Source organism: Mixophyes fleayi, chromosome 5 (assembly GCF_038048845.1).
Source record: "Mixophyes fleayi isolate aMixFle1 chromosome 5, aMixFle1.hap1, whole genome shotgun sequence".
NCBI classification, from domain to species: Eukaryota; Metazoa; Chordata; class Amphibia; order Anura; family Limnodynastidae; genus Mixophyes; species Mixophyes fleayi.
The window spans coordinates 192,321,474-192,340,031 of record NC_134406.1 but is presented as its reverse complement, the minus strand read 5'-3'; the positions used below and the strand labels follow the sequence as shown (position 1 = coordinate 192,340,031).

The following is an 18,558-nucleotide window of genomic DNA, read 5'->3' as shown; positions in this document are numbered from 1 at the left end:
TTTAGACCCACAAGCCATTGGCCAGGATATCAATTTACACAGAGAAATTGTGAAAATCACTTTTGAATTCTACACATTCCCTGTCATCTGCAACTTGTGGTTAAAATGACAAAAACTGAGCACTCTCTCTAGTAAATGGCAGAGCACAGTATAAAAGAACATAGATGACATTTCGAGAACTTTACATGAATACACTGTTTTCATTGTATCCAGTCAATGGAATGGGGTGTGTCAACAGAGCAATGGTCTTACCAATACTAAGAAATTGATTGTACAAGCTGGCACTGGTGCAAGGGATTGCTGGATGTAAAGGCCTACCCAACAAAACCGTCATACCTTGCTCTTTGATTGTACATAAATATCTTTGCTTTGAGATGTAGTATCTGACGCAGAGATAGCCTTAATAATGCCCCAAATTGCAGGCACAATTGCGACCATATGCAAAGCAGCAACTACCATAAAATGCGTTGCCGGGTGCAACAACAGGATATGAGCCTGGTTTATACATGCAACACATCAGATACACTTATGTACCACTTGCACCCATGTTTTTAACCATTTTATTTGCAACAAACACATTCATTATTAGGCTACAGAAACAACTCCCTGTCTCGTATATGAAAACAAAAAAAAAAAAAGTTTTGCTAAAACATGCAGACAAAAGCATCTATGTCCTGGACTGCATCTGTTTGCAATTGCATGAATACGTCTTTACTGTACTCAGCCTATGTCAGAACACCCCCCTTGTGCATATCCTGCGCAAACAGGCATACATTTCATGGGAGCATATTTCTACGCACAGAGCGATTTCATCCAAGCTACACTATGCCAACTGGCGTAGTACTCACTCAGCATTAGCTCCATAATGTTTGAATGATACATGTAAAGTATAAGAACCAACTAATGTAAGTCAACTGAGTCACCAAATGTGCAATATAAAAAGAAAGAAAATTATGTAATAATTTATGTTAATCATCCCATTTTTATACTACTACCCCAATTATTTACCAACACTACGGTTTATTTTTTCACATTTATTTTAGTACTGGGCAACTATTTAATTACAAAATATCAAACAAACTGGCACAAATAGACATTATTAAGAGCTTTGAACCTTCTCTGTTTTCCATCAGCAGTAAAACACAAATAAAATAAAACCCCATTCCTTTCAACTGCTTCTCCTAGTCACACTTAAATAGTAGTTCTGTATTGATAAATGCCTTAATTATTTGACAAAAGTTAGCGAGACCTACCTTAATTAAGACTAGAACAGATGGAGCAGCTTTTGTATACACAAGTGGTGCTAGACGTGTTGAATGTGACGCATTTAACTGTACCATTTAAACAGAGTTGAGAAGGGCAGAGTTATTGCACAAGTAATATAAAAAGAAACATGTTTCATATATATATGTTGGTGTATTTGTTCTTTGCAGTGTTTGTAGTCAACTATAGTAAACTGTGTTTTATGTTCATCTATATGCAAAAACCTTGTCTGAACACAAAACAAATTCATTTTTTATTTTAAGAAATCATAAATGTTATTTTTTGGTTACTTGAAATGTTTCTGCGTATGCTATAGGGATCACCATTGAAGATTTTCAGACAACAACAATGTAATGCATAACTACCATAAGCTGCCAGGGTTTGGGTAGCTGCCACCCGTACTGCTCCAGGTCTTGCACTTCTCTGCCACCAACTCTGAGTGCAGTGCTCAAAATAGAATAGTATTTGGGGAATAGCTGTTGGGTTAATGAGGTCCCTGCTGACACCGGGAGGAATTTGAAGCCTCAGAAAACCATGCATGTGAAACAGCATCGAAAATTAAATTCTGCTGACAGGTGAAGGAAAGGCTGATACTCCCTTCTTCTTTGAGCAGCAAGTGCAGAGCGAAGTGCAGTGGAGTAAGAGGAAGCCGCAGGTTGGCTAAGTAAGGTAAGTGAAAAGAGTGTATGGCGTTCCCCCATAGAAATACCGGGGACACTTTCAAATGTTGCTATGGGACCCTCAAAGTCAAACCCATGGAGGTATATTATTTAATAACCAGGGGAGGGCAGGGAAATTTTAGCCCGAGGGCACTTGACTCAGCAGCCTATAAGACAATTTTAAAGGGAAAAAAAAATACAGGTGGTCCAGTAACCCAGCCCAAGATAGCCCACTATGGGACCAGCCCAGAAGGCAGATGCCTCCGTGCCCCTCAGCCTAGCTTGCAACTGATAATAACACAGTTAAACTGACTTTTTTTTATAGCAGTTCTGTTAAAAATGAGTATTACATCCCATTTCCCCTGCAGATACATATCAAAAAGCTAAGAATCCATTCATTTAAATAAGTTCAATTCCCGACCATGGCCTTATCTGTGAGGAGTTTGTATGTTCTCCCCGTGTTTGCGTGGGTTTCCTCCGGGTGCTCCGGTTTCCTCCCACACTCCAAAAACATACTGGTAGGTTAACTGGCTGCTACCAAAATTGACCCTAGTCTGTCTGTCTGTCTGTGTTTGTGTGTTAGGGAATTTAGACTGTAAGCAACAATGGCGCAGGGACTGATGTGAGCGAGTTCTCTGTACAGCGCTGCGGAATTACTGGCGCTATATAAATAAATGGTGATGATGATGATGGTGATGACTGTGACATCACTATCCATGCATATTGTGTAAGAATTCACTAATCAACACAGCTCAGCAGACTTGCTGTACTGTAATACATTGTTATTCAGTACATTGCCTGTTTAGGTGGAGAACCCTTAATATGATAACCTGTTTCAGAAAACATATTTAGTTAAATATACACACTCCAATTTTTTGGCTCAATAATACACAGACTAATTCATATATTTATTTTACTTGGGCTTTTCTGAACCTTTAATTTATAAACAGGCAATATTCTCTCTCTTGTGGCCAAGTGGGAAGTAATCCCCTCATACAAAGAACATGCTTTGTTTTAAAATTTAAAAGTATATATTAAAAGGCAGAAAAAGTATATGAAATTATATCCATTATTGCATGTAATGTTGCTATTATCTATATAAAACCATGACAATAAACTTAAAAATCACTGCAGAATATGGTGCTGGTCTTAATTTGTCACATTTACGTAGTCTGCTAAACAGCAGCAGCAGTGATAACCGTGGGCAGGAAAGATTTCAGCATTCTTAAAGTTCCGCCTTTCACTGGAAACATTCATGATGTGCACCCTGTTTTATGGGCTTGCACTCCCCCTACTGAATGCTATAACATTTGTGAGAATTTGACAACTGAAACATAATAAAACTGGAGGGAGGAAAGTTGATCAGATAATGCGGAAAAAAAATATATTATACATACATACATATATATTAAAATAAAATGGAGATTCCTCTGATTTGTTACTGAAAACAAATAAACTTGAGGGTCAGCGTGGCGGTGAATACTGAATGTTCTAAATCATTAGTCACATTTTACGAGAGAGTTTGTGGCTTAGAGACAGAAGGTTTATGCACAAATTACTTTGAGGGAATCATTTATGTCAGTATGTTAAAATGCTTTGTGGATTGCTAAGTGAAATGCAATCAAGTAAGAAAAAAAAAGAGAGTAATCCGAACACATTAAGTGAAGAGCAGACTACACATTTTAGTTTCAAGATAAATTACATTACCTTATCACTGCATGAATATTGTTTTTACTCTCAGCAACGCACACTATAAATATAAGAAAGTAAGGGAGGGCTTTAATTCCTTATATAACGTGTTTACTCCAGGAGCCACACAGCTGCTGCAATTCAGCTAAAAATACAAAAACTACGTAACAAATGTGCTTGATTTGATCTAAACAGAGCTCATCCACACTCCTATTGAAAACCATTTGTTGCTCCAATTCTGGCCTCTCTCCTCAATCCAGCTTAATGACACACCAGCAAATGACTAGTGCAAAGCTGCAGCATGGAGGATACATCTGCCAGCAGTATGTCAGAAAACAAAATGTTGTGCTCTTTTCTCTATTGTACATGGACAGTATGTGTCACAGTAAGAATTATATACTGGTAAAAATTAACATAAATGTCAGTTTCAAAAGGGAAAAAATAAATGTACAGGGTTTTGTGATGCTTCGAGAAAATCTGACAGCAGTGCACATCCAATTACTCACTCAAGAATGACTAAAAAAAAAACAACTCTATACAAAAGGTGTGCCTAAAACATGTGGGTTCAAAAGAACTGGTAAACTACGCTGACTAATTTATCTTTCACAAACTTACAGTACAATGTTCACACACAGGAAATAAGTCACAATTTACAAAAAGGAGAGGCAATCATCGCTTTGAATTCTTTACACAGTATATTAGAACTGATTGTGACACCATTGCAGTCTATGTATACTGGAATTACAACCAGAAGCTTATGCAGAAAGTAGGCCACACACATGTAATCTGATAATCTAGAAAAACAGTGTGCAAAATGTTCTTATCCATTGTTACCTTTCCAATCCAACAAGACTGTTTGCCGACTGCTACCTAAGTGGTTAGGTAGTACTTTCTAGACTAAGAATATAGTTTTGTTAGTCTCTTTAAGCAGCTTGCAGATATCATCTGCTTGTCTGAATGTGACAGCTGTCCTACGCAACCTTTATATATAAATTAAATGCAGGTACAACTCTTTGAAAAATGCTTTCTGCTGCAGCTAGATTTCATATTTGTATATATATATATATATATATATATATATACATACATACACGCACACACACACATGTATACACACACATATATATATATATATATGTCCATCTATCTACACTGTAGCATAGTGGTCTCTAGTTTCACCCTGCTGATCATAAGTTAGAGAGGGTTTAATTACTGCTTTTCTGGCAAAGACTCACAGTGGGGAGTGAGGAACCTGGCCACATAGGGGAGTTTTGCATCATCAATAAGTGAGTACAGCACAAAAGGGAAAACAAGTCAAGCTGGTGTTAAAGCTCAAGAAATAAGTACTTAATCCTGAAATCATATAGGATTTATTCCCGTGGCATTTGGGGAGTCAATCCTGCCCTTTGTTGTCATGTATGATAAGAGTGTTTTAAACATTTGGTATTTCTTTAACCTGATGATTGATAAATAAGTAATGCTAGAACTACAATAGATGGCCAGCCATGCAGTCAGTGTTCCACTGAGGGACAAAGCCCAGTTATGGTTGAACACCAGACGGAATTTGCTTTATATTAGAGAGATGGGGCTGTCATTTGGCACCATAATGGAATAAATATATACATTCTTTATTCCAATATACAGGGACAATTTGGTAAAATTAGTGAAAAAACTAAATTTTTCAAGATTCTATTTTATGTAACTTATACAGTTAGGGCAAGTCCATTCATTTATCTGCTATGTACTCAGTTAGATTTCCTGAGTGTAACAATACCAAATATGTGCAGTTTATTTTCAATTTGAAGTAAATTATTGTGTTGTAAGTAAAATGTGTACATTTATTTCAATATTTATTGTTAATGTCTCTCCTTTTCCAGCTCTAAAAGATAAAGTGTAAACTGGATCTACTACAGCAGCTTCTATTAGTTTTCTTTTCTAATAGTGATGGCAGGCACTGTGATTGAAATGAGTGACATCACAAGGATTTTCCATCCGGATGAAGCAGCAGCATATGTATGAAAGACTTCCTGGCACTAGGTCCTTTAAAAAGCTACTTATCTGTATGCAACACCCACTTATTCCTGCTAAGGGGTGAACAAGTAAAACCGTTGTGTGTGGATCACTTATTTCTTAATGCACACTGCCTCCACTAAGTCTTCTTAGTCTGGGTATGTATGGATGTGGATTTAATGACCATGATGTTAAAAAATGTTCTTTTATATAAAAATATTTTCTTTGAAAATATAGATTTTAAATAGATGTACAATTAGGGAATAAATAATAATTAAAGTCACAAACATTTTTATAAGATTAAGTATTAGGCGCACTATAGATATATTAATAAATTTGGATGTCATAGTATCTATGTAATTTTACTACAAAATTTCCTTTATAACGTTTAGATCTTTTTGCCAGATGTTGTTATGGAACACTGAAGTAAAATTACAAGCATGTCATAGGTGTCAAAAGCATTTATCGACAACTACATTAAGTTTATGCAAAGAGTCAATATTTGCAGCGTTGACTCTTCTTTTTGAAGACCTCAGCAATTTGCCCTGGCATGCTGTCAATCAACTTCTGGGCCACATACTGACTGATGGCTGCCCATTCTTGCCTAATAAATGCTTGGAGTTTGTCAGAATTTGTGGGTTTTTGTTTGTCCACCCGCCTCTTGAGGACTGACCACAAGTTCTCAATGGGATTAAGGTCAGGGGAGTTTCCTGGCCATGAACCCAAAGTTTTGCTGTTTTGATCCCTGAGCAACTTAGTTATCAGTTTTGTCTTATGGTAAGGTGCTCCATCATGCTGGAAAAGGCATTGTTTGTCCCCAAACTGTTCTTGGATGGTTGGGAAAAGTTGCTCTTGGAGGATGTTTTGGTACCATTCTTTATTCATGGCTGTTATTCATTGTGAGTGAGCTCACTCCCTTGGCTGAGTAGCAACCCCACACATGATGATCTTAGGATGCTTTACTGTGGACATGACATAGGACTGATGGTAGCGCTCACCTTTCCGTCTCCGAACAAGTGTTTTTCCAGATGCCCCAAACAATCTGAAAGGGGATTCATCAGAATATCAATCTGTCCCTGATGTTTTTCCTGGAGAGAAGTGGCTTTTTTGCTGGCCTTCTTGACACCAGGTCATACTCCAAAAATCTTCGCCTCACTGTTTGTGCAGATGCACTCACACCTGCCTGCTGCCATTACTATGCGAGCTCTGTACTAGTGGTGCCCTGATCCCACAGCTGAATCAACTTTAGGAGATGTCCTGGCACTTGCTGAATGTTCTTGGGCGCCCTGAAGCCTTTTTCACAACTATTGAACCTCTCTCCTTGAAGTTCTTGATGATCCGATAAATGGTTGATTTAGGTGCAATCTTACTAGCAGCAATATCCTTGCCTGTGAAGCCCTTTTGTGCAAAGCAATGATAACTGCATGTGTTTCCTTGCAGATAACCGGCTAACAGAAGAAGAACAATGATTTCAAGCACCACCCTCCTTTTAAAGTTTCCAGTCTGTTATTCTAACTCAAACAGCATGACAGAGTGATCTCCAGCCTTGTCCTCATCAACACTTTCACCTGTGTTAACGAAAAAATCATTGACCTGATGTCAGCTGGTCCTTTTGTGCCAGGGCTGAAATGCAGTGGAAATGTTGTTTTTTGGGATAAAGTTCATTGTCATGGCAAAGAGTGACTTTGAAATTAATTGCAATTCCTGTGTTCACTCTTCACATTCTGGAGTATATGTAAATTGCAATTATAACAACTGAGGCAGCAAACTTTGTGAAAAATAATATTTGTGTAATTTTCAAAACTTTTGGCCATGACTATATATAGATCATATCAAACAAAAATTACTTTATAACAGCCTGACATTAATACTAAATTACACTTATTACTTATAATATTAATTAGATAATATTTATATACTTACACACTTAAAACTTCACAGTATTGATTCTTGCAATATCTCTCACTTCCTGAGACCAGGCTGTTGTTGGTACACTTATAATACCGCTATATATACAGTTTATTTTCTCCATATATGTATTTGAATTCCATATCACTAACGATGCAGTGTGTGATGAAACGGGGTGCTACTGGACTGAGAACTTTGTATTCATCGTCCGTTTCTCACGGTTTAATGTACTTTTTAATCCTTGGCCCTGTCTAAGTATATACACCAGAGCATCGGTGTATTATGTGTATTATTATTTCATGTTATTAGGTACATTTTGCCCATACTATTACCTGCGATATTGTATGTAGTATAAATATGAAGAATATTGCCATACTGTGTGAAAATAACAGAACAGCAGCAGTCATTTTGCTTGTGCTAGCTAATGTAATTACCATTTGTCTCCAATGTCCATTGTTATGGGGGGCAGCTGAGATTTGGTTTGTAATCAGAACAATGTCTGAGTTAACTAGTTGGCAGCCCATGTTAATTAGCTAGGTCAACAGGTAATCTGAGAGGTAATGAGGTTAGAACTTCTAAAGATATGCAATGTGCCTCCACAGTAATATATTGGTTGAAATACCATGGGGAAATGTATCAATATGTATCAATATAAATGTAATTGTATCAAAAGGTATCACAGACTTATACTGTGTAACCCTGCTGATATAATGTGTCAAAAGTCTTATTGTCCCATGTAAGCGTGCAGTGTCATTCCTTGATGTACTATTGTAACCCCATGTGTAGTGTATCCAGCCAAAACAGCTAATTGAGTCAAGCCATTCTATTGTCTAATCAAGGTAACAGGGACAGTATGTCTAGCAGCTTAATTGTTGACTGGGAGGCCCCTTCTGTAAAGGGGAGGTTTGAGACATTTGACCCTACTTCCTGTGTATACAGAAAATAATATAGGGCGAGGAGAATGCCAGGGGGGGCTATTCTAGTTTGAAGGATCCTGGTGTAGAAGACATCAGTGAAAAGGACTCTGGGCCAGGCATCATGGTGCCGCTGGAGGAAACCCTACCAGGACAGGGGAGGTGTGAGCCAGTATCGCAGGCTGGGGGACACCCTGTTTTGCTAATCGGTAGTGATAATATTGCGGGAGGATAAGACCCTGAAAGAGACAGAGATAATTACTTTGGAGTGCTGACTGCAGGAGGCTGCTGGAGGATACATGCTACCATTTACCCTGTAACTTGTGAACGTCTTGTGGTGTTGTGCTGTCCTAATAAAGTCTTATGTTGGATATATCCTGGTCTACCCGAGTGAGTTGAATCCCACAGAGGGTAACTTCCATCCCAGCTAAGGGTGGTATCCTCACACAGATGATATAATAAATTGATATATAATTCAGTCTATGAAAGAGGAATTTCTAATTACTCAGATATTGAATTGATCTCTCTCACAGTCTCTAAAATAAATATTTATACTTATGCAGGTGCTAAATCTATATCTCCCTTTCACTTCAAGTTTATTTTATATATGGGTATAATTTCTCAGGTTTACTCACAAGAATCAGGGATTGATACTACCATTACTGCTTTTCTCACAGGTTTTTTCCCAGAGGGTTTTTTTTTTTCAAAATGCTTTTTCTCCTCACAGACACTTTGGCTTCATAGACAATTCTCTTTGCATATATTTCCATCATCAGATGCTTTTTACTCATAAATGTTGATCTCCACAAATACAGCCTTTACATATATATTTCTTAATAGATCTCATTAATATATATGTCTTCTTACAGATGAGTTTGTTTTATCCTCCTCACATAGGTCTGACTTCTCACTCCCTCAATCCGATGTTCAGAGAAACAGTTATTCTTCCTCCCTCCACTGTAACTGACACACTCCCTTGTTATATCTGGTGCGATTGCTCAATATCTTTACGGCCCCCAGTGACTTAGGGATATGTAGTCCGAGCCAGCGCTAGCTTATATATTTTTTTTAATCTCCGCTCAGTGGCAGATGTTACATGTATGGTAAAATTTAATTCCCTAGAATTTTCACCCAAAAAACTAAAGAGTCAATAAATGCTAAATTTTAAATAGAATAGTGTTCAATATTGTGAAGGACTGCAACACCGATGACTTGAAACATTTTTGAAAATATGTTGATTATCAAGTTATTTTTTTTTTTGTATTTTGTTAATCACTTCAAGAGTAGACCAAAATGTCCCACTTTGCAATGCCTCAAAACAAAGGGCATAACAGATTTTACATTGCACAGATAGGACATTCTTTTGGCAGCACATTAAAAGAAATCCATTTTTAACAATTTGTGGAAATGCTACAGTGAGGAATGGTTTGTCATTGCACACTAACATTATTAGGTCTAGTATTATTTGTATGTAATATCAGTACGTGTAAGATGGTGGCTACCCTGTGACATATCCCCCCCCCCCCTCTTCCTCCTCCCACTCCTCTCTCTCTCCCTCTCACCCACACACATCCATATATACACATACATTTTTACACCTGGCAGATTATACAATTAAAAATGGAGGTTCATTGTCCACTTTTTCATACAATTTCAGTAGTACGGTCACAGTCCAGATAAGAAAAATTTATATTACAGTACCTTACATCTGAACTGCACCTCTAATCATGGAACAAGTTACTTTTTGTTTCTGTGTGATACATACCAAACACTTCATTATCGTCACATTCCTGGACTGGTTCTGCCATCTGGCTCACAGGTGTTTCTTCTACTACACAGTTTTCTGGATCCTGATAAAAAAAATATTGAAATATTTAGTTAATCTCCTATTGTGTCACCCATTCCAATACCATCTTCTTATTCTGTACATTTATTGATGAAGCATGATCTGTGTGTAGAGAGGGTAAGGGGGATCTTTGTCTACATAGACAATTACAGAGCTAATATATACTGTAAATGTAATTAACAAATGTTCAAGTTCAAAATGCACCTGGTGTCTATATGTAGTGAGGGTAGAAATTTTGTGGGCTGAAACAGCATTCTGCTTGCCAGTTTGGTTGGATCAAGAGACATCATTGAGGCATAAGCCAGAGAAGGACTCATTTAGGTCACTAGTTCCTCATGAATTGATTGGCTAGTTACTAGTAAATTGGTAGGATGCATGCATGAATTTGGTTCAGTCTACAAAATGGCTGCCTCCATTGTGTGTAAGTGCTGAACTTCAATGCCACTTATCTTGCTAAAATTGTGCTTGTACATGGAATGATCTGTGTTGCAGTATGTTAGTGCAACAATAAAGGAGTCCACTTTTTTTAGTTTTTGTCATTTACTTTTACATGCATTAGCAGTCTTTGGTATTTTCATCAGACGTATGGAAAAACTATTTCAGTATACAGCATCTTATACATAATATACTGGTTTCTGACTGGCACGAACGTCCAGCTTGTCCCAGATACAGCAATCTGAACAGCTGGCCCTGACGGTCATCACCTTAACCACTTAACAATGAATACACCTTTTCTGCAACCACAAAGGATTTATAATGGTGTCCTTACGTTCACCAAAACTACTTATTAAAGTTTCACACTTAAATCACATACACATGTAGCATGAGCCTCCCTGGGCTTCGTAAGTGCACAAAGAATCACAGAGAATATACTAGATAACATTTATTTAATCTGAAAAATGTTCCCAATGCTTATTTAAAAAAAATAATAACAATGACATACAATATGTTGCACAAAACATTATCAGAAAATAAAATAGGAAATAAAATCAAAGTACTACTTACTAGGTAGACTTGATGTGTGAGGGAACACAATTAAGAAGAATGCGACATTTCAGTTTTGATAGACCCCTCATGAAAATGCACAATCTGATGTCTAAAGCAGAAGATTTTAAACCCTTCTTAAAGGCTGTTCACCCCCACCTTAGGAATTTACACTTTCAATTAAGTCAGATTGGTTCCCAAAATGACACAGAGCTTTCCAAAGTAAATTATCTATCACTAAGATATTTGTTTGGGCACCTCAGAGAATCTCTCACCTCTGCTCGAGTGGCTAGATGGTTTACAACTTTGGGGCTTTGGTTTACAACTTTTAGGTCAGTCAGCATATATATATATATATATATATATATATATATATATATATATATATATAAATATATATATGTATATATATATATATATATATATATATATATATAAATATACTTTATGAGGTTACATAAAATATACATTGTCATACATGAATTCAACAGAAAATAAGAATCAGTCATTAGATATACTACATAATTGTCACACTGACATAAAATGTAAAATTTGGGTTTTTCCCTCACAACAATTCTGTTCTTCCTCAATGCACTCACTGTTGTGCTCAGGCTTTGTGATTATAAATTTTGTTCACAGTTGAGATAACTGTTGCTCGCTGCCATCTGACATTATCTTGTCCAAGACTATCTTACAAAGTTCATGAGTTGTTTCTGAAAATGGCTATTAGGGAGAAGCTGCAAGCAAAAAATACTGGCAAACACTTTCTGCTAATAAAGAGGTTTTCTACTTTCAGGTACATGCCAATCTGAAACCTTTTATTAGATATATCACTTAGTTCTGGCTTTATTGTGTTTTTTTCAGCCATGCATTTATATCGTTACATAGTGTCATTTATTTTTCTTACTCTTGGATGTGACCTAAAGCTCCCTTCATTTGTATCCAATATACAGTGGATAAGATAACTGTGTCTATCCCAGGGCAACAAAATGATACTACTCTGACTTATGACAAAACAACCAGACAGCCATGAAGATAAAGTATATACAGAGTGTTGCAGGAGGACTTATGCAATGTGAAAAACCCCTTTACATAAAAATAATCCTCAGCTATGAATGCTGGACACATATTTGACACAAAGCTAACTCTATTTTCTTAAAAATGTATTTTAGGTCCCAGATTTTCTGTCTTGTGTACATTAAAACCCCAGGGAGATTGTTTGTGTGTGGGAAAAGCTTCCCAAAGTGTATTTCTAAGCTGTAAGAATATATGGTAAGGGTCCCTAAGGTTATGAATGGAGAGAGGGGACAGGCTCCATTCATCAGAACCATTCAGGTTGGAGACTCTTCCTATGTGTTTAGTTAGTGCCAGACAGGCAAGGTGTTCATTTTGAAGCTTTTCTGTTTCATAAAACTAGCTGAGGACAGTTGTACCCCAAATCCTGGATTTGTGTGACTTCTCTGCTGCTGTTCACTACCATCTACACCAGAAGATGGCACCTGTTCCCCGACCCCAGTTACGATACATACAAATTGTGTTTGTAAAATGTAGCACATCAGTCAATTGATTTGTTTTACATCTATTTACATAGTTGTCAACTCTACCTAACTTCCAGGGACAGTCCATGACAGTAAAAGTACCTAGTACACTTATTCTCATGGCTTTAATAGTGTATACTTATCAACAATAAGTTTTTCAAATACAAAAACAAGGACCATTATGTTTACTGAACTTATCATGATGGGGATTGCAGTGCACCACATACCAGATGCATCATCATTTTCTTTGAAAACTGTTAAAATGTTTGCAATTATACAATACATTCTTTTACCAACGTTGTGAGAATGCATTCCTGTATGTGCTACCTTAATATCACATAGCTTACAATAGGTGTGATCCAAGTTGTGATCACTGAAAGCTAGTGATTACAGAAGAGCAAGTGATGCTTCATGCATCCAGTAACCACTTACTGCAGACCAGTAAAACAACAGGTATACTGGCAGCCGTTCCCCTTCCTACTAACTAGTTTTGTACACAACTATGGAAACTCGATACGCATTTGACAAGGTTTAATAACAAAATCGATATATGTCGACAATGTAAAAACATAGAAACTTACCCCCACATATATATAATCGCTCTCCTTCCTTCCACTCTTTTGGTTTATTCAGTATTCACATTCTCTTATCTATTATGCGTTGCTATCTTTTCGCCCTATGCCCTCGTTCTTGAAGTTCTTTTTGATTATTTATAATAAATGTACCAGTAATTACATTTTTTGTATTTGATTCTCTGTCCTCTGAGTAGGGAAAAGCATCATAATTAAACAGAGCACAAAATCCAACCACCACAAGGAGGAGCTCAATCCTCTTTATTGGTGCTGCGTAGTGGCAGATCAACAGATTATTTTTCACACTTTTGTGTGCCAGTGCATTGGTACGGGTAGAGAAAAGTACAGCAGAACCTGCATTACTATAGATGTGCAGCATAGCGTCATAAGAACCAAGGTGTGTCACAGTACATCATTTTGTGCTTTTTCATATTGAATTTTTTTTAAACACATACTTCTACTAACTGGAATGACAGGTTTTGAATTTAAAATAACAGGTGTACAGATTCAATGCTAAATAAAAGGGGTGTGTTATTACAAGGGAGTGTCTTCCTTTCTTTTTATACCCTGTGTTATAAGCCGATTCCCCCACCCCCCGCAGAACACTATGTGTTGCCTATAGACTCAAAGAACAGTTTATTAATGTAAAGTAGAAATTTAAAAAAGTGGAATTTTTGTTTTATTACATGTACAAGTAATTTCTTCATACATGTGAAAGTAATACATGTGTGTTGAGGTGGTTCAGACAGCAGCATTAGCACTCCTCCCATCATACAAGGCCAATAAACATTTGCTCCTCTATGACACAGGAGGAGTGCTTCCATTCCACTGTAATGTGCCACTGTGACAACAGTTCAGCTCTTCTTACTTGCATGTGTGGAAAAACAGTTACGCAATCTCAACCTCACCTGAGTGGGAGTGGCCAAAATAATACATCTCAAGTGGGCGGTACTGTTACTTACATAATGAGAGTAAAAATAAATAAATGGTATAATAAAGGAAATGCTGTGGTCTGAATGCATTTTTATATTTGTGATGTGTAGATGTAGAGAAGGCAAAACAGTATGATGCTAACTCTGTGGCCTCTTTATTCACAAAGAATAAGTATACATCCATCCCAACTGTCCCGATTTAGGAGTAAATAAATTTATGTTTAACCAGAGTTCTCAAATTCAAAGAAATATTAAAATATGCTTTGGCTATTTTGTTATATTTTAATACATGTAATGACTGAGTTAAACACTGCACTCCCTACCCCTTTTCACATCTGCATTTATTTTGTCTACTCTGTATGTGGCTTAGTGGTTAGCACTTAAATTCCCAACCATTGCCTTATTTATGTGAAGTTTGCATGTTCTCCCCGTGTTTGCGTGGATTTCCTCCGGGTGCTCAGGTTTCCTCCCATATGCCAAAAACATTCATTTAATTGGATGCTATCAAATTGATCCTAGTCTCTCTTCTCTCTGTCTGTGTGTGTATATGTTATGGAATTTAGACCGTAAGCTCCAATGGGGCAGGGACTGATGTGAGTTCTCTGTATAGCGCTTAGAATTAGTGGCACCATATAATAGATTATGGTGATGATGATGTACAAATCAACAACAATAATAAACATGTCTGTCCTGGTTGCCAAGGAAAACACTGTAGTCATGCATTTATGGGTGGTTCTCCTTCCTCTAACCATATTATACATCCCACATGTCAATTGAATGTTCCAGTATTAGGTTTGGGTCACACAGGTACTTTCCACTATAGCATTTAACCTCACAGTTTATAACAAGTTAATACAAATGCCAGTATTCTCCCCAGATAATTTTGACAGCCGAGTGGCATTAAGAATTAGCCGGGTGAGGGCAGTGTAATACTTTGCAATAATATTGAAAAATGTTGGAGGTTATTGCCCACAGCTGCCAGGTCTGGTCAGACTGGTGGTCAGTGGTCTAACACACACTGCTAGCTGTAGTGCTCACACAGTGCCTGCTCTAATAGGAGAAACAATGGTTTATCCAATTTAATAGGACTCTCTTGGGCTCCAAGAGCCGAGTGGTAAGTAAAAACAGACGGGTGCAGCAAGCGGGAAATAGGTGCTAGGGAGAACACTGAATGCTGAATGTGTCACAAGGACTGCTGAGATATAATGTACTTCTACATCTTTAATGAGTGCTTTGGACACTTGTCAAAAAAATGCTACTGTCAGCATTTTAAAAATGTGAGCGATTAAAGCCTGTGTTTGCTCATATAAATGAATTATTACAATTCAGAGCAATAACACCATTAGTAGTAAATGTTGGTATTGCCCATATGACACCATTGCATTCTGAAAATTAACTTAAAGAGCATGTGGTTCTATCGGTACAAACATAATAACAATAAACAACCACCACTGCTGCCACAACCAAAGGAATCCTCGGCAATAGAATTTATTCGAAAGAACATAATTTTTTTTAAGAAGTATCAATATAAATTGCTAGGATAACTGTTCATTTCAATCATCAACATCGCAAATTCCATAGTGCTTTACAATTGGGAACAAACATTAATAGAACAATACTGGGTAATACATACAGACAGAGAGGGCCCTGCTCCCAAGTTTACAATCTCAATGGATTACAGTACACAAACACAGATGATAATTGTTATTCTTAGTGTAACCGCATAGTATGTGATAATCAAAACAACTGTATCTCCAGTTGAATTCAATTAATCTTAAAGAAATCGAATAATGAATTTGAATCCTATGATTACTAATAATAGTTAAAAAAAAGGGTGATCCTGGAGGTAGTAGTACTTACTACAATATATTATAGCATAGCCCCAATGTTCTCAATGGGAAGATTGGGACACATTATGCAGCACCCATGATTCGCCACGCTCACCAAATTACGGGACTGTAGGGTGCAGCACGTTATTATTAGCAGAATCACAAACGCCTCACAACACAGCAACACCTTTCACTATGCGTTATATTGGATATGCTAAGTTTATTTCTCAGTGTTCACAGATGTACAACTTCATTTCATTTAGTCATCCTGTATAGCGGGATGCCCTACCCCTACCTATGTCCTCCTTTGCCTGCAATTAAGCTCCGATAAAGCGATGTACAGCGAGCGCAAATTGCTATTCATCCTGCTCTTGACCTGTATAGTAAAGGTTTGATGGGTCTGTAGACCAATGTTTCCATGCAGCTCTCCTGCCACTCTAATACAATGTACTGTACTATATCTGACACTGTATTATACTGAAATAGTTATTATAATTTACAGATTTCTCACAATACAACAAAATATTTCTAATATTTATCATTTACAGAATAAAGAAAGGATATCAGAAAACATTTGGATCGAGAAACATAATAAAAATAGTAAATTAAATAATAATAGATAAACCTTAATAATCCATTTACTACAATGACCCTCCTTTATAACCTCAACATAGAAAGCAAACATTCAAATCTAAGACATGAATATTATCTGACAATATTTAGGGAATGTCATTGGATATTTTTTTTTTAAAATTTTTGTTTCTATTACCTTTTCATTTTAAAATTGTAGTATGATAAATATTTTGATTTAGTACTATTTTTTTATAACTGTCTGTAAATTATGATTAATCGTTTATTTAATATTAGAACATTTATATTATTTGGTAATTGAAAACAAAATTGGACCCATTACATTATAGAGTTAACAATGTTGCAAGTGCTTTGTTCACACATATGCAGGTCAAAATGCTTGTAATATATAGTGGCTCAAGTTGGATTGCGTAGGGCAGCACGCCATACCAGCACTTCTCTCCACTGCTCATATAACTAACCACTTGGTAATCAATTATGGCAAGGCAATTGTTCATCTCTCCAGAAAAATGGCTCTGACCTGACAAAACTGTTTAATAAACGTGGATATACCAGAAACTATTGATCTAGGGAAAGGTCTATCTAGGAACTTTTGCTCAGCAGAGTGAACAAACCAGTAGTTCTACTGTTTATTGCTTTTACATTGCTCATCCATTCTCACCACACATCTTCATGACACAGGCAGGTAGGTAAACATTTTAGTACAGCCAAATTTCAGGGTGCCATGGGGTATGGGAATCTGGCGTGCATATCTAGCAATATGTGCTATATCTTATGATCTATTTATTGATGTAAACTGCACAGAGCCACTGCTCTAATTCTGCATACTGAATGTAATTCTAAGTATCTGTGTATACTGGGTGTTATTCTCAGTCTGAGAGGTGGGGACAGAGAGTGGATAGCTGTGCATCAGTTGATATACCTTTGTCTTTTACTAAATAGTGTTAAAAAGCATCTAAGATTAGAGCTAAAACTAATTTAGGGAAATCGAATTCCCTAAAGCTAAATGGCCCTGATCATTCTTGTACATTTTCCATAGCTCCACTTTGGCCACTGTATTACAATGATATAATATTTTTTCCAATTCTTTTATTCTTTGAACATTTATGCTCATAAAGGTCATGGTGCACCATGATTTTAAATCAGTCACTAGAGAGGCTTGTACAGGCAAAAACTTGCAGGCTCTGCTAGAAATCAATGATACTAAACTTCCCAGAGAGTCCAAAATGTATTTGTGTTATTTAGTATATTTTCAGCTACAGTTACAGAACCACTAATGTCGCTCCTTTAACCCTGACATTAAGAACTCCATTGGGTCCTCTACAATGGAAACATTTTGTAAACAAACAAAACAAAAAGAAAAGTGGTTAACCGGATTAAAATACAACATTTTGAGTTCTAAATATGGAGTTTCCATAAAGATAGCATGTAAATTTCAATTAACATTGTACCTGTGCTACTATAATGAAACCAGATATGACTACGTCATGTAAATGTGGACACTGCCGATTTTATAATCAAACAGAGAGGCCAAAGTAATGAATATTAAAACTAAGCATATTAAGAAACAAATCACATTGAAAATGACAAGTACTTAAGTATATGAGTAGCCTGACAACTATAAATGTCAGATGTTCTGGCTTGTACTAGAAAGGCTTCATTCAAATAACTAATATTATAATTATTAACTATAATGTTAAATATATAGTTAAAAATATAATACTAAGAATCCTTCCAAAGATTTAAAAAACTCTTAATTACTAGACTTTCAGTTACGGAATGGTATCACATGGAGGACATACCAGCACTGCTGCAGCTATGAG

The 18,558-nt window shown here is 36.6% G+C and overlaps 1 protein-coding gene across 4 annotated transcripts in view; it reads right to left on the bottom strand.

Moving 5' to 3' along the window:
- The window catches only part of MBP (myelin basic protein), a 136,240-nt gene that overhangs the window by 78,687 nt on the left and 38,995 nt on the right, over nucleotides 1-18,558 (bottom strand). For 3 of the 4 annotated variants that reach the window (XM_075213210.1, XM_075213209.1, XM_075213208.1), the window contains one exon: nucleotides 10,209-10,293. In XM_075213210.1, the coding sequence (XP_075069311.1) occupies nucleotides 10,209-10,251 (43 nt within the window). In that variant the 5' untranslated portion in view covers nucleotides 10,252-10,293. Of the gene's footprint in view, nucleotides 1-1,628; nucleotides 1,831-10,208; nucleotides 10,294-18,558 lie in introns of those variants that run through there. The other variant, XM_075213207.1, reaches the window with a different exon arrangement.